This window comes from Podarcis erhardii, assembly GCF_964252035.2.
Source record: "Podarcis erhardii genome assembly, chromosome: 7".
Classification (NCBI taxonomy): domain Eukaryota; kingdom Metazoa; phylum Chordata; class Lepidosauria; order Squamata; family Lacertidae; genus Podarcis; species Podarcis erhardii.
This window is the reverse complement of record NC_138511.1, coordinates 6,770,377-6,796,889: the sequence shown is the minus strand read 5'-3', so window position 1 is coordinate 6,796,889 and position 26,513 is coordinate 6,770,377. Positions and strand designations below refer to the sequence as shown.

The following is a 26,513-nucleotide window of genomic DNA, read 5'->3' as shown; positions in this document are numbered from 1 at the left end:
GCGCCCCCCAACCCGTGGATTTGCGCCCCCCAACCCGTGGATTTGCGCCCCCCAACCCGTGGATTTGCGCCCCCTAACCCGTGGATTTGCGCCCCCTAACCCGTGGATTTGCGCCCCCTAACCCGTGGATTTGCGCCCCCCAACCCGTGGATTTGCGCCCCCTAACCCGTGGATTTGCGCCCCCAACCCGTGGATTTGCGCCCCCTAACCCGTGGATTTGCGCCCCCTAACCCGTGGATTTGCGCCCCCTAACCCGTGGATTTGCGCCCCCCAACCCGTGGATTTGCGCCCCCTAACCCTAACCCCCCCACGCTACCCCACTGAGCAAGCGGAATGTTTCTGATGCTTAGCTAATGCCTTTTAGCTGCTGAGAAAAATGATTTTGAAAAGCTCGGAGAAGCTTTGAGCCTGCTTTGGTTGGTGGGGGGTGACTTCGGGCCTAGGTGGGGTCACCTGTCCTCACCTTCCTTCAGGAGGAGGAGGAGGCGGCGGCGGCCCCGGGTTCAAATCCCGCCTCAGCCACGGCGTCCTTTCCCCGTCTGAGGCTCCCGCCACATCCGACCGGGCGTCGGGGAAGGGGCTCGGTGCCGTGTCGGGAGGGTGGAAAGAGGCTTCCCTGAGGAGAACTCGCCTCCCGGAGGGCGCCGGCTTCCCGCCGAGCTGAAACCCGAGCCGCTCGCCTCAGCCGCCTCCCGCGCGGCGTCCGCCCCTTCCCAGGGCGGGTTTTCCGCGCCTATGAAAAGGCCAGGCGGCGCTCGGCTTCGGCGGCGGCGCGGACTCGGCAGGCGGGCAGGTGAGGCGGGCGGGTCGGTGCCACTTCTGGGGCTGCGGAGGCCTCGAGGGCGCGGCGTGTTTCGAAGAGAGCGGGCCCTCGCCCGCCTGGCGGTGCCTGGGCGCCGGCCTCCTTCCCCTCGCCCGCGGGCCGGCGGGGAGCGGGAGCCGCCACCCTGGGGACCCGAGCCAGGGCTCGCCTCCGTTTCCCCCGCCCGGCGCGGGCAGAGTGCCTCTGAGCGCGGGCAGAGTGCCGCTTGCCTTCCGCTTAGGGCGCGGCGGACGGGGAGAGGCCCAGAGTCCGGGCACCGTCTTGGAGGGGGGGGGGCGCCTGAACTTTCCCGCTGCGGTGCAGAAATGGGCTGCTGCCTGCTAGGCCTCGCAAGTTAGTTAGTTAATAATAATAATAAATAATATAGCGAAATCTGCCTATCGCCCTTCATCCGTAGATCTCAGGGCGGTTCGCAGAATAAAAATACAGGATAAAAACCACGAAACTAATATTAAGGACAAGAGAAGAGCATACCAATACCATGGGCATAGCTGGGGGGGGGGGCAGGGAGGGGCAGTTGCCACCCCAATCAATGAAATTTAATAAAAATACATAGCAAACTGGGGTTCTGCCCCCCCCCCGCCCCAACAAAAGGCCTGCCCCTGGTAACAAAAACCCTGGCTACACCCATGCTCCTCTACTCCCCACCACAGCTCATTTTTAAAACTTAAAAAAAAATAGCTATTTTCCCCATGCTGCCATATCTGTTTCTGGAAGTGTGGCTATATGATCTGGGGTTCTGAAACAGGGCTTCCCAACCATGCGTCTCCAGCAGTTGTTGGACTAAAATTTGCATTGTCCTGGACCTCTGGTCCTGCTAGATAGGGATGATGGGACTTGCAGTTCAAAAACAGCTGGAGAACCAGGTTTGGGAAACCCTGCGCTAAAGTGTACTGTGGGGTGCAAGGCTGCCCCCCATAGCCTTATTTGCAGTTGTCATTTAGGGTCAAATTGCATTTCCGTGAACATGACAGTTTTGATGGGAGAAAAATATTGTAGGTGTTGAAGGTGATAATATTGGGGGTCTTAAAGGTCATGGAGATAGGATGTGGAGTAGACCAAGGCTTATTTTGGGGGTTCAGGGGTGTTTCGTTTTCTAACTGAGCTGGTTTGACCTTTTGTGCAGGTAAGTGACATGCCGTTTTTATGAAATAAGCAAAGAGTAACTTGTGGAAAGCTGAGATATAAATCAACCTGTAATAATAATAGAATGAGGAGGTAGCTTGCCCCCACACCCTGATCCAATATGGTTTCCAGAGGGGGGGCGGGAAACAGTTGTTGGATAATAGAAAGATATAGAAGCCCCATTTACCCTAGACAGTCTACATGTGCTGGTATCCACTCCCTGTTTTGCCTTTAAGGGGAATTTAAGGGATTTCTTTTTTAAAAAGCGGTTAGCTCTCAGCCTCCTCCCCCAGTCTCGTGAAACAAAACCTGACTAGGAAGCAGATATGTTTTTTACTCTGGTGCATGTGGACATATGATGCCAGTGTGCTGTGCCTCACCTCAGGATCTGCTGACCAGCATCCCTTACCTAAGAGTGGGTAGAGGGCAGTCCTACTCCAAAGGAAAACCAACCTCAGGGCCAAGATCCAGCACCACTCTTCTGACATTTGCTCCTGAAGCAGGCTGATCAGAATTGTAATTCAAAACATCTGTAGGGCAGCAGGTTTGGGAAAGTTGGTTTGGACTGGGAATTGCTTCAAACAGTGGTGTGCAGGTAGAAGAGAAGTTTTTATGTCTGGGTTGGGGGTGGGTGCATACATGATGGGGAAGTGAGTTTCATATCTTCCTGCTCCATTCAGTTTAAAAAAATCACAGGCACACATGTCTCTGTTTGGTTACCATGAGACACACTGGTTTGGTCCTGAGAACAGCGGTCCCCCTCCAGCCACAGGTTGTTTGTTCCTCTTTTTGTTCTTTGTATGAACAGGCCCCACCTGGGTTCTTAAAGCTTGATTCAGTGTTCTTGTTTGAAGGGTAAAGGTGTCTCATTTAACATGCTAGTTTGATAATTGCAGGATAATAAAGCCGAATAATGATATTCTAATTGGTGCTGCAACAAGAACCAGTTAAACAAGTCCATCAATTTCTGTATTAAGAGCCAGGAGCTGAAGTTGGTGTTTCCTAAGCTGTTCTAGCTTGTACTTTGGGAATTGCTTGGGCTAAAGTAGCATTTCTGACCTGCTTCTTATCACCTGTGCAGATTCCATGCTAAAAACTCTGTCACAAGAGAAGCTGATTTCTCTCATTTGAGTGAACTATGAAAATTAAGCAGATGTGCACAATTCCCTATGCTGTGACTTTTCTTTTTTGCATAATTTATTCTGCTTCTGGGAGTTGTAGAAAGGAGCCGTAATGAGTAGCCTGCCCCAGCCTGAACTACAATCCCATCACTTCCTACTAGTGCTGCTGTTGAGAGCTATAGAAGTTTTAGTCCAAAGCAGCTGGTGGATACCAAGTTGAGGAAGGTTGATATTAGGCATTGAAACCTCCCTTCTCCCTCCTTACTAATGAAAACCATATTCCACAGTTTCTGTGGCTTCTGAGATGGTTGTGAGGTGCATAGACACCCCACAACCATAAACAGCCCTTTGAAAAGGAGGAGCAGATTTTGGCAGATTTGCAGCATGTATTGCTTCTCTGGCTTCTAAAAGCCTTTCCAGAGGATTGTTTTACTGTACATTCAATAGCATGGGTGCTTGTCTGATGGTTGCCAAAGGACTTTGCTCCGGCTAGTGCTGTTTTGGTCTAGCTAGTGCATTTGAGTATGTATGGGATGACTTCCGTCAAGCAGTGTCCTACTGGGACAGGAGTTGGGAAAACTTTTAAGTTCCTAGTCTTTAAAAGGTGATGCTTGCTCTTAGGATTTAGAAACCTTTTTCCACCCCTACCCCAGAATTGGTAGCCAGTTTTCTTTGCATGGGGCTAAATAGATGAAAGAGTCACAATACAAATCAGGTTTTGTTCCACTCTAAGATTTTGTTATAATTAGTTTTCCATGGTTGAGTAGATTAGGAAGCATGTCCAGAGCTTGTAGGGAGGCCTTTGCCAAGGGGAGTCTGTTTGAGAAGACTTAAAGAAAGGAATTGAGAACAAAGCTCTGATTAACTTGGGATTGTTCTGCTTGAATTTTGAGCGTCTTGTCTTATTACTTATTCATTTATTGTGCTTTTCTCCTGCCTTACATCCTGCACTTGCCCAGGGCAGAACTGCAGGCATTGACAATCAAATAAAACAGCCATATAAAAATAATATTCTCTAAAAGCACATTACTTGGTAAAGCAGATGAAGAATGTGAACAGTTAAAACATTTTATTTATTTCATAAAATTTGTACTATGCTTGATTGTAAACAGAACTACTCTCAAAGTGGTTTACAAAAAAATCAATAAGATTTAACAATGATGTAAGACCTTCAAAAAGCTAAAACAACAATAGACTAAAAAAAGATTAAAACTCACATCAGCTTTCTAAGCATCTGTCTAAACAAAAATGTTTTCAGCAGGCACCCAAAATAATACAAAGAAGGTGCCTGCCTGATGTAAATAGGTGAAGAGTTTCAAAGTGTAGGTGCTACCACAGTATAAAATTGAGATCTTGCAAATGTGTATTATGTGGCACCTGTAACAATGCCAGTTCTGCAGATAGAAGCCATCAAGTAGACGTAGATGGGGTAAGGTGATTCTTGCAGATAAATTGGCCCCGAGTTGTTAAGGGCTTCATATACTAACAGTAACACCTTGAACTTGGCCTAGTAGCAAATTGACAACTAGTACAGGTCTATTGAGTTGAATTTACAACCAGCAGGAAAGAAGCAAAGACCAGACCAAATGCTAAATGGGCAGTCGTTATTGTTTTCACTTCTTTTTGTTCTTCTGGCTATTTTGTAGAGGCAAGAGAAGAACTGAACACATACCCCCAATTTTGCTCTGAGGGTTCCCACAACTTTCTGCAGCAGATTTGACACAGGGATTCAACCCATAATTTTTATTATTTTACTTTATTTTACTAAATCCCCACCCTTTCTGCCCAAAATGTATTTCAGAGGTAGATGTTCTCATTGGGGTAACCCAGTGAAGTTGACCCATCCATTCCAGCATCCTGTTCTCACAATAGCCAACGAGATGCCCCAATGGGAAACACGTAAGCAGGACCAGAGCTCAAGAGCTCTCTCCCCTCCTGTGGTTTCCAGCAACTGGTGTTCAGAAGCATTGTTGCCTCCAACTGTGGAGGGGAGAGCATAGCCATCATGGCTAGTAGCCGTTGATAGCCCTCTCCTCCATGAACTTGTTAATCCTCTTTTAAAGCCACGGAGGTTTGTGGCCATCACTGCTTCTTGTGGGAATGAGTTCCATCGATTCTACCCTGCATGAATAAGTACTTTCTTTTGTCAGTCCTGAACCTTCCATCATTCAGCTTGTGGATGGCCACAAGTTCAGGATTCAGAACCATTGGCAAAGACAGCAAGTTCTTCACTCAACATATAATAGATTTATGGAAATCAGTGCCACGTGGGAGTGCCAGCTTCTAAGCCAGCCTCTGTAGCTGTGCCTTTTAACTGCAATTTGATGTGCACTGACATTTGCAGGGGATGATCTCATTTCCATGGTGTGAAATGGCTTCTTCTGCAGGTCCAGCTGATGTTGAAGGCACTGCTAGGGTGTGAAATGGTATTGGGAAACCCGGGCGGGCCTTTTCTGCTCAGTTGGTAACCTTTGCCGTTATTTGATGTTGTGACGCCACTGACTTAGATTTAAAAAATAAAAATTAGGCAACCCTAGATTTGCAGTGCCAACTAGATTTGCAAAGCGAATCTCAACCTCAGTGTCTCCTACAGAACTAAAAGCAGGAAGTAGAGATTTGAATGAATAAACCTTGTTATGCTTGTAGCTGGCAAATGAAAACCATCCGCTTAAGGAAAGTTGCTGACCTTGTTTTTCCTAATGAAATGTAGCAGAGGGGCAGAGCAGTCAACGCGGCTTTGATGTTGTGTTTTCCACTGCTGTGCATGGGGCATGCAAAACAGATGAAAATGATTCTAAATGCTTATGATATCCCATGCTGCTTATTTGACTATGCCTCGTGGCAAATAAACCAAGAGTAAATCATTACACATCTGTAATGGGATACTTCGTTTTCTAGCTTTTTTATTTCCTTGAGGGATAAGCTGGGGGGTAGGTGCAACTAATTATTAAGACTATTAAGAGAAATTAGAAGGGAAAAATTCTGTACTTGAGTTCTGCCAGCAATGATATAGCATTATAGAACTATGGAGTTGGAAGGGACCCAGGGGTCATCTAGTCCAACCTTAAATCACAGCTGAAGAATCCCTGACAGATGGCAATCCAAGCTCAGTTTAAAAACCTCAAAGAAGAGTCCATCATCTTCCATCAGAGTCTGTTGCACTATCGAGCATCTCTTGCTGTCAGACAGTTCTTCCTAATTTTTAGTTGGAAACTCCTTCCTTGTCATTTGAATCCATTGGTTTGGGTCCTCCCCTCTGGAGAAGCAGAAAACTAGCTTGTTCCATCTTCTATGATTCCATGAGGTCAAATTACCTCTCCTACAATCCATTGCAGTTAATGTTAGCAGGAGGTGGGTGGGTGGAAGCTCCAGCTGAAGCCAATGAGAGCTTTTTTCCACCAATGCTATTTGCAGTTTTTCATAAGGATCATAGCTGAATAATGGAGGGAATAAGGTTTCTCTCCTAATTTCTACCTCTTCGGTCTAGTATTACCTAGTGATTTCTAACTACACCATAAAAGTGGTAGATAGTTTGGGCCCCAGCTACTAATTTATTACCACACCCTTTTCTTGAAGAACTCTTGAGGAGAGCTGGGTTCTGAAGTAGTCTGGAAAGGCCTGTGGTTTGTCTCTGGAACTTTTTTTTTTTTTTAAGCTGTGGGTTTGGGTACAGAAACTAGAATCTGAACGTTATGTTGCAAGATGTACAGCGCAATCCAACCCATGTCTACTCAGAAACAAGCCCTTGGAATCGTGGCTTTGCCACAGTTGCAAAATGTGTCATCTGGTTAGTTCCCTCTTAGAATCCACCAGATCTTTACTTTTTAAAAAAATCCATGTATTGTTTTGTGAAAGAGAGTTTGGTTTCCCAGGAAGCTGCTTCTCTGATGTGAGTCCTTATTTACATCAGGAGATGTGCCTGGCAGTTCAGTGAAACATGTCTTGCATGTTCATAAGACGAGCTCTGCTGTTGGTTAGTCATAGTAGTCAACTTATTTGTATACAGCATCACACCCAAATACATCTGTGCTCAAAGAGGGTCACATACAAAACGGTGCAAGTAAAGTTGCGTAATAACTATACTTAATTAAATAATATTCTCAATGTAACGTAACACTTAAGAGAAGCAACGAGTGACAACTCATTTAACATACATCAAAATTTAAGTGAGCTTGAAGTTTGGCAATAGGCCAGTTGACAGTACCCAAGAACTTTATGCCTCAACCCCAAAAGTCATAAATTCTGCTCATGGTTCCACTGGGAGCAGCTATATTAAGAAAGAGCTGTTTGACAGTGGAACAAACTGCCTCAGAAGTGGTTGGAGCCTTTTTAAACACTAGAACTCATGGACATCCAAATAAAGCTGAATGTTGGAAGTTTCAGGACAGATAGAAGAACGGACTTCTTCATGTAGCACCGTTACTTACTCCCACAGGAGGCAGTGATAGCCACCAACTTGAGTGGCTCTAAAAGAAGATTGGACTAATTCTTGGAGGAGAGGACTGCTGATGGTTCTTAGCCATCCCAGTACGTTTCTGAGCACAATTCAAAGTTTTGGTGCTGACCTTTAAAGCCCTAAACGGCCTTGGTCCATTATACCTGAAGGAGCGTCTCCACCTCCATCGTTCTGCCCAGACACTGAGGTCCAGCGCCGAGGGCCTTCTGGCGGTTCCCTCGCTGTGAGAAGCCAAGTTACAGGGAACCAGGCAGAGGGCCTTCTTGGTAGTGGCACCTGCCCTGTGGAACGCCCTCCCAACAGATGTCAAAGAGATAAACAACTACCTGACATTTAGAAGACATCTGAAGGCAGCCCTGTTTAGGGAAGCTTTTAATGTTTGATGGACTACTGTATTTAAATATTTTGTTGGAAGCTGCCCAGAGTGGCTGGGGAAACCCAGCCAGATGGACGGGGTATAAATAAATTATTATTATTATTATTATTATTATTATTATTATTGCCATGATGGCTATTCTCTGCCTCCACATTTGGAGGCAGCAATGCTCCTAAATACGAGGTCCTGGAAACCACAAGAGTGACAAGTGCTTGTATGCTTGGATCCTGTTTGCTGGTTTCCCAAAAGAGGTGTCTGGTTGGTCCCTGTGTGAACAGGATGCTGGACTAGCTGGGCCATTGGCCTGATCCAGGGCCTGTTCTTATGTCTGTGTAACTGGAACCTGGGCTTGTGGTTAAGCTCTCTCCTTAAACATGAGCTGTAACCAAAAAAACCCCACACAGCCTGGGTTTGGAGAAGAGAGACTGGAAAACGATGTGCTTGGAAACCATTTCAGTTCCACATTACTCTGGTTTTGCTTTTACTGGGGGGGAGGAAGACTTAAAACAGTCTGACTCAAAGCTTTGTTTGAAGAGCTGAGTTTTGAAGCAGGCTTTGCCTGGTTCTTCCAGACTAAAAAACCATGCTCCTTGTTTCCTTGGCAGCTTGACATGACTGAGGCACAAACCTGGGAATTAGGCTAGAAAGTGCCTGCTTAAAAGCTTCATCTTTTGCGTATGACAAATTTAAATATTAGATTTGCCTCGTGTTTGTAGAAGGTGCAATACCACACATGTGTATATTTGCATTTTGTATTTTCCTAGATTTGTGAAGCCTGCTCAGACCAAGCCTCTTCAGACAGCATGAGTGGTGCTGTTGCTGTGGATTCTGCTGGCTGAGTGGGGCTGTCTCTTCTGGGGAACTCTTGAATCAGTAGAATCCCCGCAGTCAGTTTGGTGCTCCACCAGAAATTTGCACCTATTATCCACAATTTGGCTTTTGCCCACTCCCTCAGTCATTAGAGTGACCCTATATCTGACATCACACATGGCTGGCCACCACTGGAGTGATTTGTTCATTCATTTGATCTGGCACAACTACTTGTTTCTAGAACACAGTTTCCTGCTTACGGGTTTCTCACAGGAATCTTGGTGGCCACTGTGAGAACAAGATGCTAGCTAGACTAGATGGGCCCCCAGTAGCCAGACTCTTCTTAAGTTAATTTGTGCTTTCTTCTGTCATGTGCCCTGTTCTGGGACAGGCAAGGCTGGCAGAAAAATCCATCAAAGCACTTCAAGTCCAGAGGTTGCTCTGTGGTGCCAGATCTCTGCTTCACATGAAGATGAGTTTTGTCACTGTTTGCTTCTTCAACCAAGTTTGTCTCCCAACACAGCTTACAATTAAAATGCCCACAAACTTTCACTTATAATAGGGGCATGTGGGGCTGTGTGGGACCACCTCTTCGGACACAGCCCAGGTTCAAGACCATTCCGGGGGTGGGGGGTACTGATGCTAAAGATGCCAGCATAGTAAAAGAGGATTTCCACTGATTGCAGAATCTCTGGTTCATAGCAGTTAAGAACATGAGAAGATCCTGCTGGATCTAGTCCAGCATCCTGTTGTCACAGTGGCCAACCGGATGCTTCAATGGGAAGCCCACAAGCAAGACCCAAGTACAAGAGCAACTCTACCCTCCTGTGTTTTTCAGCAACTGTTACTCAGAAGCAGTGTTGCCTCTGACTATGGAGGCAGAGCATAGCCATTGTGGCTAGTAGCCTTCAATAGCCCTCTCCTTCATGAACTTGTCCTTTAAAGCCATCCAGATTGGTGACCATCACTGCCTCCTGTGGGAATGAGTTTCATAGAAAAATCATACGTTGCATGGAGAAGTACTTATTTTTATCTGGCCTGAACCTTCCAACATTCAGCTTCATTGGACATCCATGAGTTCTAGTGTTATGAAATAAAGGGGGACGGACATGTCTCTATCTGCTTTCTGCATGCCATGCATCATTTTATTAACTTCTATCATGTCACCTCTCTTGCCTTTTCTCTAAACTAGATGGCATTTGAGGAGTTTTAACTGAGAACAGGCTGTGCAGAACTGCCCCATGCACGCTTGAAAATCTTAGGATTATGTTGTAGTTTAGTTTTGAGACGTATGTGGTGGGGGTAGGAAAGGATGTGTCTAGATGTTTGCCCCCAAAGTAGGCAGGGCTGTTCCTCTCCAGTACTGGGTGGTACCAGGTGGCTTAGCAGCCCCTCTCTCCCATGCCAGGAGAGCACTGCTTTTGAAGTCAAATATTATCTAAATCACATCTTTGTTTTATTGCAGATAATCATTGGCTTGGGAAATTCCAGACCAGGTGGCTGTCATGGTGAGTGATTCCTGTTTCCACAGCATGTACCAAGCTGTGCCCGGTACGCTCTGAGCCCAATAAACAGGGCCATTGTTCTGTGACATTGAGTTGGGGAAATAAAACAGACGGAAGACTCACTCTTATCAGAGCAAGAATTATATGATAGTGCCATGGGAAGGTTCCAACAGAGCTGACAGTTGGCAACAGAAAGGTCAGGGCTTCTGGGTCCTCATAAATCCTCTTCTGCAGCCTTCGCCAACCTAGTGCCCTCCCAGTGTTGTTGGACTACAACTCCCATCAGCCCCAGCCAGTGTGCTGGGAGGGCACCAGGTTGGCAAAGGCTGTTCTTCTACATATCATAATTCCCCACTTCTGTCCTGTGGGAACTTAACCTATATATGCTTTTGTAGGGGGAGGAGTCAGACCCCACACTCTTTTGGTTAGGTAAACAAGACAAGAGAATATTTATTGCATTTTCATCCCACCTATCCTCCAAGGAGCTCAAGGTGGTATACATAGAGTGGTTCTCTTCATCCTCATTTTATCCTCACTTCAGCCCTGTGAGGTAGGATAGCTGAGAGATTGTGAATGGCTCAGAATCACCCATAGAGCTTCATGGCTGAGGAGGTCCTGACTAGGTCCTTAGCCCAACACTCTAACCACTTCACCACACTGGCTCTCTTATACCAAGTGAAGATTATTGGTTCATAAAGTCCAGCATGCCTTACCTTGAGTTGTGGTAGTTTCCTTAAGCTTTCAGGCAGGGATAATTCCCACCACCTGAGATCCTCCTTTAACTGGAGACTGAATTTAGGATCTTCCACCTACCGCATGTGTTCTCTAGCATTCAGCTGCAGCTTTCCTAATCTCTACTGGAATTTGGTGTTGCCCACTGGCAACAGGTAAGCAGCAGACATAATAGCCACCATTCTGAAGAAATATAGCACACCTCACAATCTCTGTGCTTTTGCTACTATGGCTTTCAGTGAGCTATTTGGAGCCCAGATGAGTTATTTGGAGCCACAACCACTGGCACATCCCTGTTTGTGATGGCATTGAACAGCTGATATTCTTCGGCTTTAGGCAGGAAACCGGGGAACTATCAAAGGAGCTTCCAACTTCAGGGCAGACGAGGATGCCCAGAAACTTCGTAAGGCCATGAAGGGACTAGGTGAGTCTCTAGCCCTCCCTCTCTCAGATGGGGTGGGGAACTTCAAGACCAGGCATTAGAAACCAGTGGCCCCCCCAGACCTCTCTGTCTGGCCCTTGGGGCTCTCCACAGGCCACAACTCTCGCCAGCCTTGCTCTGTACCCTTCCTGATGCTTTTGCCTGCCTGGAGTGTGTCATTGGCTTGTGACAATTACCTCTTGCTTGCGTGGATGGAGGTAGGTATATATTTCTATAAGTCTCTCACTTTTACATGGTGGCTGGAATGTACTAGCTGTACAAAAATTAAGAGTTACTTTGCCCGCTTTTGCCTCCACAAGGGAATGCAGCCCTTGAGCTGGAAAGTGTTCTGTGTCTCTCATGAAACACTCATTATTTTTCTTCTGTCTCAGGTCAGTGGTTCTGCAGGCTTTGGGCTAATAGCCATGGGATTTAAACAGTTCTAACAGAGCAAGCCATTAGTTCTGTATCAAGGGCTGTCAGAATGGGCCTGGTTATCTTGCATCTATGTACTGTATACATAAAAAGAAATCCATAGAGAATGGTCCGTCTAGCATGGTCACTGTCTACTCTGATTGCCATTGGCTCTCTAGGGTATTGGGCAGAGGTCTTCCTTTCTTTGATGCTCAGTCCTTTTAACAAGAGGCCTGATGGATTAGACCTGGATCCTTCTGCATGCAAAGCAGGCACTCTAGCACAGAGCATTCACATCTCCCACTCAGTTCTACAGATTAGAGTTGCGGTGGAAAGTCAGGAATTGCCTGCCAAGCTGTGTCCCCTCCACCAATCTGCTCAGCAGAATTTTGGACCCCATTGTACCGTAAGGAGAGTCTAGAAACAGTCAAGATGCATCACACCAAAGACATAGGTGGACTTGCAGGTGACTCCTAGGAAGGTGGCCAAGCCACACCCTTAAAGAAGAATCTTAATTTATCATTGAGGCTCTCAAAACTGAAAGTGTCCTTTTTTAAAAAAATAAACTGAACCACCGGGGTTCAAGGAGGACTAGAGAGTAGCTTATTCATAGCTCCACAAAAGATAAGTGTGATTTCATAGAAATCTGTATCCTAATGGATCTAGGACATGACAGCTGTGACTTGGTATAGAAAAAAAGAAGAGAGGAAATTTAATTGCCAAATGCCCTAATAACCTGGCAACAATGTATCTTCCCTATTTAATGACTAGTGTTTTCCCATTGGAAGAGAGCAGAGCTGGGGTTCCCAATAGCTCTCTTGGTGGTCTTGCACAACCTCACCCCACTAGTCTCTATACTGACCCATGCTCAGTCCCCTTCATTCACATCCACCTGCTTAGGCTGCATGTGCATCAATGTGTAAACTAGTGGATGTGCATGTGTGTCTGTGAGCATATTTACACTTCTACAGATAATTGCTGCTTCCAAGCCTGTCAGTAGTTACCATGGTAAATTGATGTCATTGTCTTCCCACCCCCACGTGGGTTTTCTTGCTTGAATTTCAAATAAGTTGGTTGCTTTTCTTGCCTCAGGTACAGATGAAGATGCCATTATTGACATTTTGGTTAACAGGAATTTGGCCCAACGGCAGGACATTAAGATAGCCTACAAATCCACTATTGGGCGGGTAGGTGCATTGAATAGGAACTATGTAGTTCCTTGGTTCTCTCTTCTCCCTGCTCCCCACCTCTAGTTTTTGAGATTTTAGAAGTTTTATAGTTTAAAATCTGTCATGGCAAGTATTATTTTTTTGTACTGATCAGCCTATAATACTTCACCTGCCCAAATGACATATCTATGTTCCTCCCTTGAGTCTGCTTCCCCCTCACCTGTGGTTTCCCCAACTTTTAAATAGTCACTCACTTAGTCACCTGTGATGAATAGAAATACTTTTCAAGCAACCAGAAAAAGCATGATTTCTTTCTCTTCCCCAGTCCTCTGCACGCTTATTTTATTTAAAATCATCTTAAATCCCAATATTACAAAAAAAAGTCATTAAAATCAAAGACACAATAAACTGCTCCAGTACTGAAGAAAAACAAGTTCTGCAGTTGAAAGCATATACAGAAGAGGAGCCTGCTAACGAGTCTTCAGGCTGGCAGTCCAAAAATGTGAAGGAGCGGAAAGGCCATTTTTGTTCTTTAGCTGACTACAGATCAAGCGAGGGGGTGGTCAAACAGACCTCACCCTGGTAGGGAGTTCCACAGTCTGAGCGTGAACACTTAAAAGACCTTGGGGTGCAGGGAAAACAGCAGGCTCATACGGCCACATAGGCCTAGCGCAGTTGGAAGTCAGCAGGCAGGCTAGTTAAAAACGTATCTAATTTGGGGAAATTTATTTGCAAGGCTGGGCTGAATGTTGGACAGCAGCGCAGGGGTTAAGTGTCTCATCAGCCGTGCATGTGCTCTGGGGCCTTTGGCCTTTGGCAAGTCACACAAGTGCAGTTTCGTTTGCCCATTTGGAAAATGGGACTATTAAAAACCTCAAGGGCAGTTTAACCTCAGAGGCCTGTAAAACACTTATCACATTATAAGTATGGTGAACTATGTTTAATAAAAGTAAGTAGCAAAGGTAGCAGTGAGTGCTCATAGTTCTGAGGGCTTTGGGAGGTAATAAAGGAATATTCCAGTGATGCTTAGAAATGATTAATATGCATACATCCGTCACCATCCATAAAAATGAATTTATAGGTCCCCTCCATTGGCAGTGATGTTAATAATTGGCAGACGTTCTCAGCCAGTAGTACAAATATTTGTCTTAAGTAAACCTCTGTGAATCCAGACTATAAAATTCTTTGGAGTAAACCCCATTTTTTCTTGTTTGGCTAATGACCTCAAAGCAGTATGAAACAAGCTGTTCTTGTTTTTTTTTTGTTTAAAGAAAGAAAAGGTTGGGTTCTTCCTCCCCACTCCCGGGGGGGGGGTCACCTTATTGCATTCCTGTTAAGCCAAGTGGAGGAGCTCCACTCTCACTAACTTTTCTTACCTCTGATGTGCTTAAAAGCACATTTTCACAGTTTCTTCTCTGTGAGATATTCACCCAAAACATGTCTTTCCCCAACAGGATTTGATTGACGACTTGAAGTCTGAGTTGAGTGGGAATTTTGAAAGGGTTATCATTGGACTGATGACACCCATCACTCTGTATGACGTGCAGGAGCTGAAAAGAGCTGTCAAGGTTTGCAAAGGCTTGTAACAGAAGCCCAAGTATGAGTGGACTCTGCCCAATAAGCATAATTCCTACAGTATTGTCATGTAAAATTGGGTGGGACGTAACTGGGGTCTGCACACAGATGATGTAACTGGAATCACATGCACATTTTGCTGGACAGGGCCTGGAATCATAGAATGGTAGCCTTGGAAAAGAGACCCAACCAATCAAATAGTCCAATCCTGTGCAATGCAGCTATCACAGCCAGGAAGGAGAGATGGGAAGGGAAACAGAACTTCCAGAGCGTTCAGATAAAACCATGTTCCAGCCAAAGAAAAGTTGCCCTGGAGCCACCTGGGTGGGTCTGCTTTGGGTGTGATGAATTCTGGCTACAGGGCCCCACCACACTGGTGTTTGATAGCGGGCGCATTCTGCAACGTGCTGTTGACACCATAATAGTGCCCTTGTAGTGGATTTATTCCTCTTTCGTCTGTGCTGGGGTGCATCCCCGTGCATCTGGACTATGGCACAACAGAAACAGGAGGAGAATAAACCAGAATGTTTTTGGTATGAAAAGTAATCTGATTTCAGCAGGTTGTTGCAGGATATGCACTGTCTGGAAGTGAAGCAGAGTGACCACCCCAAAACATTTGCAGGCACAAGCCATCATTAATGTGCAGTAAAAAGGGCAGAACCCTCTGAGCAGAATGAAAACCACTGTAGAATGAGCACTGCTGCCTTCTCATCTGTTTTGAGGCCAGTGGGTACTTTCCCACCCCCCGTCTTGGTCTTTCTCTAAGTTGTTGGGTTTTTTTTTCAAAGAAAGGACTCCTCAGGGAGGTTCAGCATTTAAATCCTGCCTGCATTGGGATGAGAACTCTCCCTTTCTCCCTAGTGGTCATTCTGTTCATGTTCTCTCTCTCTCTCTCTCTCTCTCTCTCTCTCTCTCTCTCTCTCTCTCAGGGGGCTGGGACAGATGAGGGCTGCCTCATAGAAATATTGGCTTCTCGTACCAACCCGGAAATCAGACGGATTAATGAAACCTACAAACATCGTAAGTATAAAGATATGTTTCTGAGTTTCTTCCTGTGGTGTTTGCTTGTATGGGAGAACTTGGTGTTAGGTTGTGCCCAGATCTGTCTAGAAATCTTCCTTCCTGAATCGGCTGCCTGAGGTAGTTTCCTTGTCGTGTGGTGGGAATGAATGTGACTCTAATTTCTCAGTACTCTCTGGAGTACTTTCAGTAACCCTACCCCGCTATAGCAGTTGTGTCTTGGCTTTCTTGACAGAGTATGGGGTTAGCCTTGAGGACGACATAGTCTCGGACACCTCCTCCATGCTCCGGAGAGTGCTGGTGTCTCTTTCCACTGTAAGTAATCAGGTTGACAAAGGCTGCCTTATGGCAAGCTTTCACAACCACCTCTCCCTCATTTCTTTCTTTGTCAATATTTAAGGCAGACATGCTATGAACCACTTGCATGATGCTTGTCCATTGGTTCAGGACCCCTTGGTACAGACTGTTTACATCCAAGGGCATTTTTGCTGCCTTGGAATCTCCCCTCATTTAAGCTGCGACTTCTCAGAGGTAAAATCTGCTGGATTTGCTGATGATACATTAAATCAGTGGTTCCCAAACTTTTTTTGGGACACACTTTGTTGGGGAATGAGTTCCATAAACTCATCTCCAGTGCCCCCATCCTACCCTATAAAAAAGCATTATTCAGAATAGTGGTTTACATGACCAAAGGATGATAATAACAAAATGAAATTCAAAACAGTAACAATTAATTGCACACTTATTCAAAATCCAATTAAAACTGTTTAGTTTAATTAATTCAGCAAAATTGATGAACTTGATCCAGTGATACCAGTTTTCAAAGTCTGATAGTCATTGACACCCACAGTGCCCCACTAGGAAATTCCCACCCCCTGCATTAGACTGAATTTAACCTATGCCTCTTGTTTCCAGGGCAACAGAGATGAGAGCAGCTATGTTGATGAGGGCCTGGCCGTCCAAGATGCCCAGGTCTGTAGCTCTTTGCACTTGGGGAACAGATCTTACTGCAGAAAAAGACCACATTGGGGCAACAGCTTATATCACAGTTGCCTCCTTCAGGGAAATCAGTTCTTCTAACCCAGGGCTATTTTTCTCTGCTGTGATTTTAAACAATGTGTGACATAAGCTCCACCTTTTTACCTAGTTGGAACTTGTCTAGGCTATTGGATGCTGCAGCCAAGCTCTTGTTTAGACCTCTCTTCTCCCCTCTCCGGCTCTGCTTCCCTCCCGGGTTTCCTTGTCCTTCTGCACTGACCTTTTAAAAATTGATGCCTTTTTATCTGCACTTCTCATTTTCAGTGTCTGTACGAAGCTGGGGAGAAAAGGTGGGGCACTGAAGAGGCTCAGTTCATGACAATCCTGTGCTCAAGAAGCAGAGACCACCTGTTGAGGGGTAAGAGGCTGAACATTTTGGATGGTTGTTGTACAGAGACTCCCCTTGGGCATCTGGGATGCTTTCAGAATACAGTGGTGCCCCGCAAGACGAACGCCTCGCAAGACGGAAAACCCGCTAGACGAAAGGGTTTTCCGTTTTGGAGGCGCTTCGCTAAACAAATTTCTCTATGGGCTTGCTTCACAAGACGAAAAAATCTTGCGAGTTCCCGCGTTTTTTCCGCTCCCCCCCTTTTCCTAAGCCGCTTATCAGCTGTTCCGCTGATAAGCCGCTTAACAGCTGATCGCTAAAAGCCGCTAGACCGCTAATAGCGCTAATCCGCTAAGCTGTCAATGGGCTTGCTTCGCAAGACGAAAAAACCGCTAGACGAAGAGAATCGTGGAACGGATTCTTTTCGTCTTGCGAGGCACCACTGTATGTGCATTGGGGAGGGAGCCCTTTCTCATACATATGCCAAGAGGGTAGGAATTTAAAGTGTCTTTTTACCACACTTAAGTGTAGGAAATTTCATCATCATCAACCTGAGTTTATTTGTATGCTGATTTTCCATGGTAAAACCAAGCTCAAAGAGGTTCAGAACCACATACAGACTAAAATATAACAGCATTTCAAAGTAATGCATCAACAATGACAAAACATAACACAATTTTTTTTTAAATTACATTAATATCAATCAGGCAAACAGACATCTCATGTTGGTAAACACTGAAACAATGTCTAACAATAAAATACAGAACCTTCAGAGGCCATTTCTTAGCAATGGCAAAAGGGAAGCTAAAAAGCAAGCATGTGATTTGCCACATGACAGTTGGAGGTTTGTAGCCTAAGCAAAGGCAGTAACATGACTCTTAAGGGTGGAGCCAGCCCTGGCGTGACTTCTAAGGATGTGTAACCAGCCCTGACAGATACTCTTACTACAGTTTCCTTTTGGGACTCTTTCCAACTTAATTTCTTTCTCCTGTGGAGGAGCGTACATGAGATGCTCTTCCGGATTGAAAAATTCAATTAGCATTTATATGCTGCCATAGTGTCTTTCTTTCATGCCCATGGAAACTTGCATTGACATGAACCCCATGGATTTCCTGGGAAGGAGATCTGTATCTTCCTGTTTTTTGCTCCACCGGTTCTTACAGTAAGAGTTGGCTTCATGACAAGTCGGCTGCATTTGCTTTGCTACCACCTGTTGGTGCTTGTCTTTCATTCACTCTGTGGGTTTTTAATCCTCCTCCTCCTCCTCCTAGATAAATGAAAGTTTGTGAGCCAGTGAGCAGTATGCAGAGCACTGTAGCTCGGAAAATGTGCAAACACAAGCAGCTTCCTGAACCTTTGAGGGCCTTTTGCATTTTTGCCTTTAAACTCAATCCAAAAATGGATTGCCTTGGCCAAACGTTAATGAATTGATGGAGCTGTAAAGTAAGGACACAGTTTGAGACTACACTAATGTAGACTGAAAAAAGGCAAAATATGGAAGGTTGTCTTTCCTTTTAATACCTACAATATATAGAAACCTTTTTTAAAAAAACAAAAACTTAAGTCCTCACACACACGGTTTTAGAAACCTCCATGTCCGTTCAACCCAACTTGCCACTGCACAATATTTCTTTTTCGTTAATTCTTTCAACATATACAACATCACAGAGATAAATTAAGTAATATATCACCAGAAGCTGGTGTTTAGGCAATATGTGCAGTTCTTATCCCAGACTACTTTTTGTATAGAAGGCAATAAATAGTTTATTAAGCAAAAAGTTTTATAATGTGAGGGGAGCCGTTTAGTTATGTACATAATGAAACTGTGCTATTCATTTACAAAAGAGACTTTATGTTTCAAGCTTTGTGCCAATTTTATTATTTTTCTACAAGTGCTATTTGCCACTTTGTTCTACCAATTTGTCAGAGAAACACCATCTAAGTTCCTCCAGAATCTTGTTGTTATGCACCTGGGTGCTGGAAGAAGAGAATTTACTAAAAGTTAAAACTGTATAAGTTAATACTGTCTCCCATAAATGGATTGAGAAGAGCCAGAGACATTTTATCCAGTAAGTGGTTTTATTTGAACAAATACTTCATCCCAGAACTGAGCCACTGAGCGACATGCCATTTTTACACCTCTATTATTGAGGCCAAGACCAATTTAAAAGGAAATTTTCTCCATGTTGAAATCCACACCTCTTTACTGATGCTAATCTGCCAATCAGCTTCCCATATCTCCTATAAACCATCTGTTGTGTCCATGTTTATTTGGATCAACATGTTATACAGTCTAGACTCTAGACAATAGAATCTGTTCTATCTCTTTAGCAGTGTTCAACTATAATCCAAAGGGGAAACTGATGTGGTTTGGTGTATCAAATTTTCACAGCAACCAAGGGATTCTATATTCCTTGAATTGAAATTTCTACAAATCCCTTGTGAGTGGCTGAGGTTGTGTAAATAATGTCACAGAGTTTGTTTAAACCTGCACTGTGGAAGAGTAAAGGGAAAATATTTCAACTGAACTACCATTTTCTTATTTTAAAACAATCATAAGTCAAATATCAGAAACCTGGGAACTCCCCTAATGTTCTATGTTCTAGCTTATCTAAGCAGCAAAACAGAGGGCAATTTTAAGTGTTGTCGCCAGTGCTCATCCTACTCAGAGTAAAGTCATTTAAACTAATAGATATGGCTAACTTTTGTCAGTTAATTTCAGTGAGTCTACTCTTAGTAGAAATTAGTTGAATAAAATCCTAAATATGTGGGCTTCTAGATTTGGCACCTTTTTTACTTTTAATTTGCTAGTAAAACCCTCCTTCTGCTTTCCAGTGTTCGATGACTACAGGAAGATTGCTAACAAAGACATTACGGAGAGCATTAAATCTGAAATGTCAGGAGATCTTGAGGATGCCCTGTTAGCGATAGGTGAGTCATCTACTGAGCTGCTGAAATGATATGGGAAGGGGTGGACTTGTGGGAAAGAGCTTGAAAGAGCTATGGAGGTGCCTTGCAATGATGTTCTTGGTTTCTGCACCCTTCTCTCAAGAAGTCCAATAAACTCTACATGAAGATTATCCAGCAGCCCTATGAGATAGGCTTGACTGAGATAGTTTGGCTCAGGTCACCCGGTGAATTTCATGGTTTATAGCTAATAAATAAATTAGCCGGATAGCTAATGCAATGCCTCCTTCCATGTGAGCCTTCGAAGCTCCTTAATATCTGCAGGGGAGACTTTTCCCCGCATTCTGGTAACAGTTTGTTCAAACATGAGAAACCACTTCTTTGGTCACATCCAGACTGGAACTCCCTGCCTTGGGAGGTTCATTTGCCCCCCGCACCGACCTCCCATTGTCTGCTGAAGGTGTTTTTATTCTAGAAGTCTTTTGGCCTGCTGGGCTGAGGTGTATTAGTGTAAAGCTGTTTTTGTCTCCAAACTGATACTGTGACATTTCTTTGTTTTACTGATTTCATCAATATCTGTTAGAATTTAGTATTTGCAAAGGGTCTTTGCAATAGAATGATTTATAACTCACCCCTTTTAACAAATAATGATCTGACTTTCACGTAACCATAGCTAAAAACAAACTATGATTTAACGTGAACAAATTTAATGCTGAACAAGTTGGAACAAATCTGGGTTACAGATTTTGAGGCAAAATGGGTTCGGACATTGTATAATATACCGTATGTATTTTAATGGATGTGTTTTCTGTGTTGTTTTAATTCTGTTAGAGTTTAATTACTTTTAAGCAATTATCTTTTATATGTTTTTAGCTTTTTGTATTTTATCTGCGTTGTTTTAATTTGTGTAAGCCGGCTTGAATCCTGGTCTGGGGGAAATGCAGGATATAAATAAATATAATAATAGTAAATAATAAATAATGGTGACAGCCCAGATTCCTCAGAACTCCTTGGACAAGCCAAACTCCTGTTTCCTTGGAAGAAGGCAGCAGCAGAGCGAGAGGTTTGAATCAATGCTTCTGTTTCAAAATAAAACCATAGTTTTTGTTTTAAACTGTAGTTCAATGTGATGTTTGAACTTGGCCAATAATAATATCATGACTGATCAGTTAAAACAGTACAACGCATCATCAGAGATCTACAACCTCTCCTGGACAATGACAGTTCTCTTTCTCAAGCTCTGGGAGGAAGACCTTTCATTGCCTACAGACAGCCACCCAATCTTAAACAACTCCTAACCCACAATAATACTACTACCAGACTTAACACGGACACTGGCACCAGAGCCTGCAATAAACCCAGATGCCAATTTTGCTGCCACATACACCCGGACAACACCATTACTGGCCCCAACAACATCACACATACCATCTCGGGACTATTTAATTGCTCATCGTCTAACATTGTGTATGCCATCAAATGCCAACAGTGTCCTTCAGCTCTCTATATTGGACAAACAGGCCAAACATTACGCCAAAGGATAAACGGACATAAATCTGACATCAGGAATCACAAGACAGAGAAACCAGTAGGAGAACACTTCAATCTCCCAGGACATTCTATACAAGATCTCAAAGTAGCTGTTCTATTACAAAGGAATTTCAGAAATAGACTGGAAAGAGAAGCTGCTGAATTGCAACTTATTACCAAACTTAAAACCATGGAGAGACCTGGTCTGAACAAAGACATTGGATTCTTATCTCATTATACATGACAAAGCCATTTTTCACCTTCTCACCCCTTGCTTTTTCCTGTAAGACCTATTGCAGTCGTTAAGAGTCGTCAACAGGCTCATCACAGCTATCTGCCAATCACCCATTCCCACCACCCTTCTGAGTAACACCCCTCCCCACCTTCTCACTATATAGAAGGGTCTGGTGACTTCTGTTTCAGTGTATCTGAAGAAGTGTGCATGCACACGAAAGCTCATACCAAGAACTAACTTAGTTGGTCTTTAAGGTGCTACTGGAAGGAATTTTTTTATTTTGTTTTGACTATGGCAGACCAACACGGCTACCTATCTGTAACAGGGATTTGAATCTGTGACTTCCTAGGCCAGGTCTGACCATCCAGCGCATAGACTCATAGAAGTGTAGAATTGGAAAGGACCCCAGGGGTCATCTAGTCCAGCCCCCTGCAGTGCAGGACTCTCAACTAGATCATACATGACTGATGGCCATCCAACCTCTGCTTAAAAAGTTCGACTCCAATTCCAATCAGCCACAGCCAGCATATGCACTGGTTGGGGATGCTGGGAGTTGTAGTCTAGCAACCTTTGGAGGGCAACAGGTTTCCCCCACCCTTATTCTAGAGTCCTTCATGCTTTCTCACTGGATAATGGCTGCTGATGAAGGGACTCCTATGTTGGGCAGTTTCCTCTTGGCCAAGTACAGTTGACACCACACTTTCTTTCTTCAAAAATGCAGGCCCTCTGTTTGCTTGAAAAACTATATTCCTTGATCATGAGCTTGTCTGGTTCCAGCTCTTTTTTCTAGCTTTGCTAACCTCGCTTCCTTTGTTTTTCTCCTTCCAGTAAACTGTATAAGAAATAGGCATGCCTACTTTGCTGAAAGGCTGTACAAATCCATGAAGGTAAATGGGGCAGGGGAGAGAGAAAGGTTTGAATGTGCCTTGTTTGTTTGTTTGTTTGTTTTAATGCAAAAACCAAGTGACCAGTTGCTTGTTTTCTCTCCTTCCCCCCATCAAGGGTTTAGGGACAAATGACGACACCCTCATTCGAGTAATGGTCTCCCGCTGTGAGATAGATATGATAGATATCAAGGCAGAGTTCAAGCGGATGTATGGAAAATCCCTCTACTCCTTCATTAAGGTGAGCTTGCATTTTTTGTTGATTTGTTTCCCCATCCAATTCCAGCACCTTTAAATTCCCATGTAGGCCTCAGGCCTAATGAAGCTTTGAACTGCTCTCTCTCATTGCTGTGAGGCTTGGGCAGGAGAATTCCCTGCAGGAACAATGTCCCCAAAGAGGCTCACACTCATGTGAGCAGCCTGGAGCAGTGTTTAATGGCCATAGCAAAGCCAGATACAGTGGTGCCTCGCAAGACGAAATTAATCCGTTCCGTGAGGCTCTTCGTATAGCAGTTTTCTCGTCTTGCGAAGCAAGCCCATTGACGGCTTAGCGGATTAGCGCTATTAGCAGTTTAGCGGCTTTTAGCGGATCAGCTGATAAGCGGCTTAGGGCTTAGGAAAAGGGGGGGGGAAAGGGAAAAAAACTCCGCAGGAACTCGCAAGACCTTTTTGTCTTGTGAAGCAAGCCCATAGGGAAATTCGTTTTGCGAAGCGCCTCCAAAATGGAAAACCCTTTCGTCTAGCGGGTTTTCCGTCTTGCGAGGCGTTCGTCTTGCGGGGCACCACTGTACTAACCACCACCATCCACAGTGTTGCTCTCCAGTGGCGGCGCCTGTACTCTAGAACTCCCAGCCTCTTGAAATCAGGTGGGCACCCTGACTGCACTCTTTTTGGTAGCTGCCAAAATGGTTTTTGTTTAGATAAGTAGAATGTGGGTGTATGTTTTAATCTGCTTTTAGTTTATTTTAAAACATTCAAAAGATAAAGTGTCACTTTTACTGATAACTTTGTTTTAGTCTCCTTGTAAACTGCTTTGAGCTTTGCTTTTTTACAGTAGTGTATCAATTTTATGAAATAAATAAGGTAAATCTCCCATCGGTCTCTGTCAGCATGGCCTTATGGCACTGGGGCTGATGAGAGCTGTCGTCCAAAACCTCTGGTGAGCACCCGATTGGGGGAGACTGCTTTAAACCATTAATCAAAAGCATGACTTGACAGTGGCTTCAAATTTCTCTTTCAGGGCGACACCTCAGGAGACTACAGGAAAGTCCTGCTCCTCCTTTGTGGTGGGGAAGACTAACAGCCCAAATGGCCTCTTGCCTTTTCCTACACCCAGGCAGCACGTCTTGCCCACACTGCCTGCAGTCTCAATCTCTTGCAGTAATCCTTTTATGCCAGTTTTGCATCATGCTAACCTAGATTTTGTGTACTATAATAGGTTTGGAAATAATTTCTCCTTGGAATCATTGGCAGATAATATACGTGTGGGGAGCTCTGAATCTTTTTTTTGTGTGCCCTGGCTTCTAAAATTGGACCTGCAAACGTGTTTGTGATTTAAACAAAAAACAAAAAACAAAACCTGGCAACTCTCAAATTTCCTGCAGGTCCTCTTGACTAGGTTTCATTGGCCTATACTCCTCGCTCCTGAAGGGATTGCACAGAAGGGACTGCTGACCACCTAAGCCAGCCTTCCTCACCTGGTGACCTCCAGCTGTTGCCAAACCACAACCCCCTCCATCCTTGGACGTTGACTACAGACTGGTTGGAGTTGGTGGGTGTTACTCTCCAGAGGTTTGGGGCTGTATCAGGCTAGGGAATGCTAGCGCTTTAGTATTCTGTTGATCAGGCACATCCAACTCCCAAGAGACTGTGATCTACTCCCGCTCTAAAACTACTGGCAGTGATCTACCCATTGTCATTGCCAAGAGTTGTTGAGCTTTTTTGGGGGAGGGGTTGCTCAGAGTTGTTGAGCTTTGTTTAGGGATTGATCAGGAGCACCACAGAGATCTCTTGCTTTGATCCTGTGATCAACCGGGAATGCCCCCGCGATCGACTGGTAGATCATGATTGACCTGTTGGACATGCCTGCTGTAGATTTATAAATGAAACATAGGCCTACCTTGCAGTCTGAAGTGAAACAGAGGAAATTGCCTTATATTGAGCTAGACCATTGGTCCATCTAGCTCAGCACTGTCTACACTGACTGGCAGCAACTCCCAAAGATTCCAGAGAAGAGTCTCTCCTGGAGATTCCAGGATCTGGGACCTTCTGTATGCAAAGCAGGTCTCTGTGGCCCTTTCCCCCACACTACTACACTGTCATATACAGGAGGCTACATAAGCATTGTTACTTAGCTTCACATGCCCACCAAAATCTGCCAGGAACAAATATTGCATAATGAAGGGGCAGTGCAGGATTTCATCCCTTGGCCTCACTATAACTGCTAGCAGAATGCCCTGTACATTGTATTTCTTACCCTAATCCCCCAGAGGCCAACCACACGTTTTATTCATTTCTTAACATTCTTAGGGTCTGGTGTTTTGAAGAGGAGCCCCCGAGCCAGGTGACTTGTTCTCCTGTTGTCTTCATTTCCCCAGAATTCTTTTGGGGCCTCAACAAATAAGGCCCCAAGGCATTCTGGGCAAATGGCAATGGCAGCAGCTGCACTGCCTGGTGCTTGCCTTATTGGTCCGGGGCTCCCTGTAATGACACAGCCATACCACCTTTACACGGTACCCTTTGTACGCATGGCAAGGGAGACTTGCTTTTCAATCAATGTATATGGGAACTGCTGCTTGCATGAGTCGTTTTAAAAATTGTTCTTTTTAGTAAATCTGGATATTGCCAAGTCCAGCCTCTTGTTTAGTTCCCAAAGGAGGTTGTGCCTCATTCCCATTTATGTGTAGTTGATTTCAAGAATTTTGCCCTTTTTAAGAAAATCAAGTGCTTCTGGAGGGAAATTGAGGAGGGCAGTTTCAGCTTGACTGAGATTGTAGGGAGGTCACCTCTCTACAATGCTTCTGCCTTCCTCCCAAGTTTAGCCCCTTTGCTTTACATTTTTTTTTAAAAAATATGCACAATGGCTTAAAATTTCACACATGCTCTGAACAGAAAATCTGTGTCCAGAACAAAACATGTTAGCATCAAATGAATGCAATTTGGGTCCTACTCAGAATGCTAGAGCACTTATTTAAAACAAAACAATCCTCCCCTGCTGTCTTCTGTGGTGCCTTTAGAATCGCAAGTTGTAAATTGCTGTGTCTGTATATATTCTGCTGCCAAAAATGTAACACCTTTTTGTGCCTTTCCTGTGAAATGCAAAAAGTTAAACAGTCTGATACGAATTCTCAGCACCAAGAGCATAAGTGATAAAGGTTGACTCTTCTGAATGTGATATAGATATGAGTGCAGGAAGCTCTGCCTTTGATTGGAGCAGAAGCATGAAGAGAAATCGTCTCCTCCACTAGAGAGCAATTCTGATCTAGGAAACAATTTATGTACAGCAGCTGGTCCAAATGTTACTCACTGCTCAGAAAGCCCTCTCATCTGTGCTTTGAAAAAAAGAAAAACCTATCAGGTTGTGATTTACTTTTGTTTCATGTTTGTGTGAATTCTATTTTGCTTCTATAAGAGTGGGAATTGAACCTGAGATTTGAGTCAAGTTTCAGTCTTCTAAAACTAGTTCTCCTTTAGAAGACAACCCAGACTTCTGGTTAAATGGGAAACAACTGTAAAGCCATTGCAAAAATGTGGCAGTGCAACAGGAGGTTGAAATGGCATCATGCTACTTGCTTTTCACTCTAATAAACCAAAGATGTGTTTGCTGTAAACTTAGCTTTTTTAAAAAAATGGGGTAGAAGTCTCCTGGTAAGATGGACAAGAGAAGACTGTAGGGACTGAACACGAGGCTCTGGAGAAGCACCCTAGGAAAGAAATATTCTGTAGTGTCCCTTCACCCACCAAAGGAATCTTGCTAAGAACCTAAGAAGAGCTGTGCTGGATCAGGCCAGTGACCCATCCTGTTCTCAGAGTAGCCAACCAGAT

The 26,513-nt window shown here is 44.4% G+C and overlaps 1 protein-coding gene across 3 annotated transcripts; it reads left to right on the top strand.

The window, feature by feature from the left end:
- Positions 1-682: 682 nt before the first annotated feature.
- Positions 683-26,299, top strand: ANXA4 (annexin A4). Of its 3 annotated transcripts, none has more exons than XM_081868529.1 (13): positions 683-793; positions 10,177-10,219; positions 11,285-11,372; positions 12,876-12,970; positions 14,407-14,520; positions 15,457-15,547; positions 15,783-15,862; positions 16,463-16,519; positions 16,850-16,943; positions 19,749-19,844; positions 22,414-22,472; positions 22,588-22,710; positions 23,710-26,299. In XM_081868529.1, the coding sequence occupies exons 2-13, from the start codon at positions 10,217-10,219 to the stop codon at positions 23,767-23,769; spliced, it is 960 nt and encodes a 319-aa protein (XP_081724655.1). In that variant the 5' UTR covers positions 683-793; positions 10,177-10,216; the 3' UTR covers positions 23,770-26,299. The 3 variants fall into 3 exon arrangements, with proteins under 3 accessions (XP_081724655.1, XP_081724656.1, XP_081724657.1); XM_081868530.1 differs by having other exon boundaries at positions 724-794; positions 10,174-10,219; XM_081868531.1 differs by lacking the exon at positions 683-793 and adding an exon at positions 1,132-1,156.
- Positions 26,300-26,513: the final 214 nt, after the last annotated feature.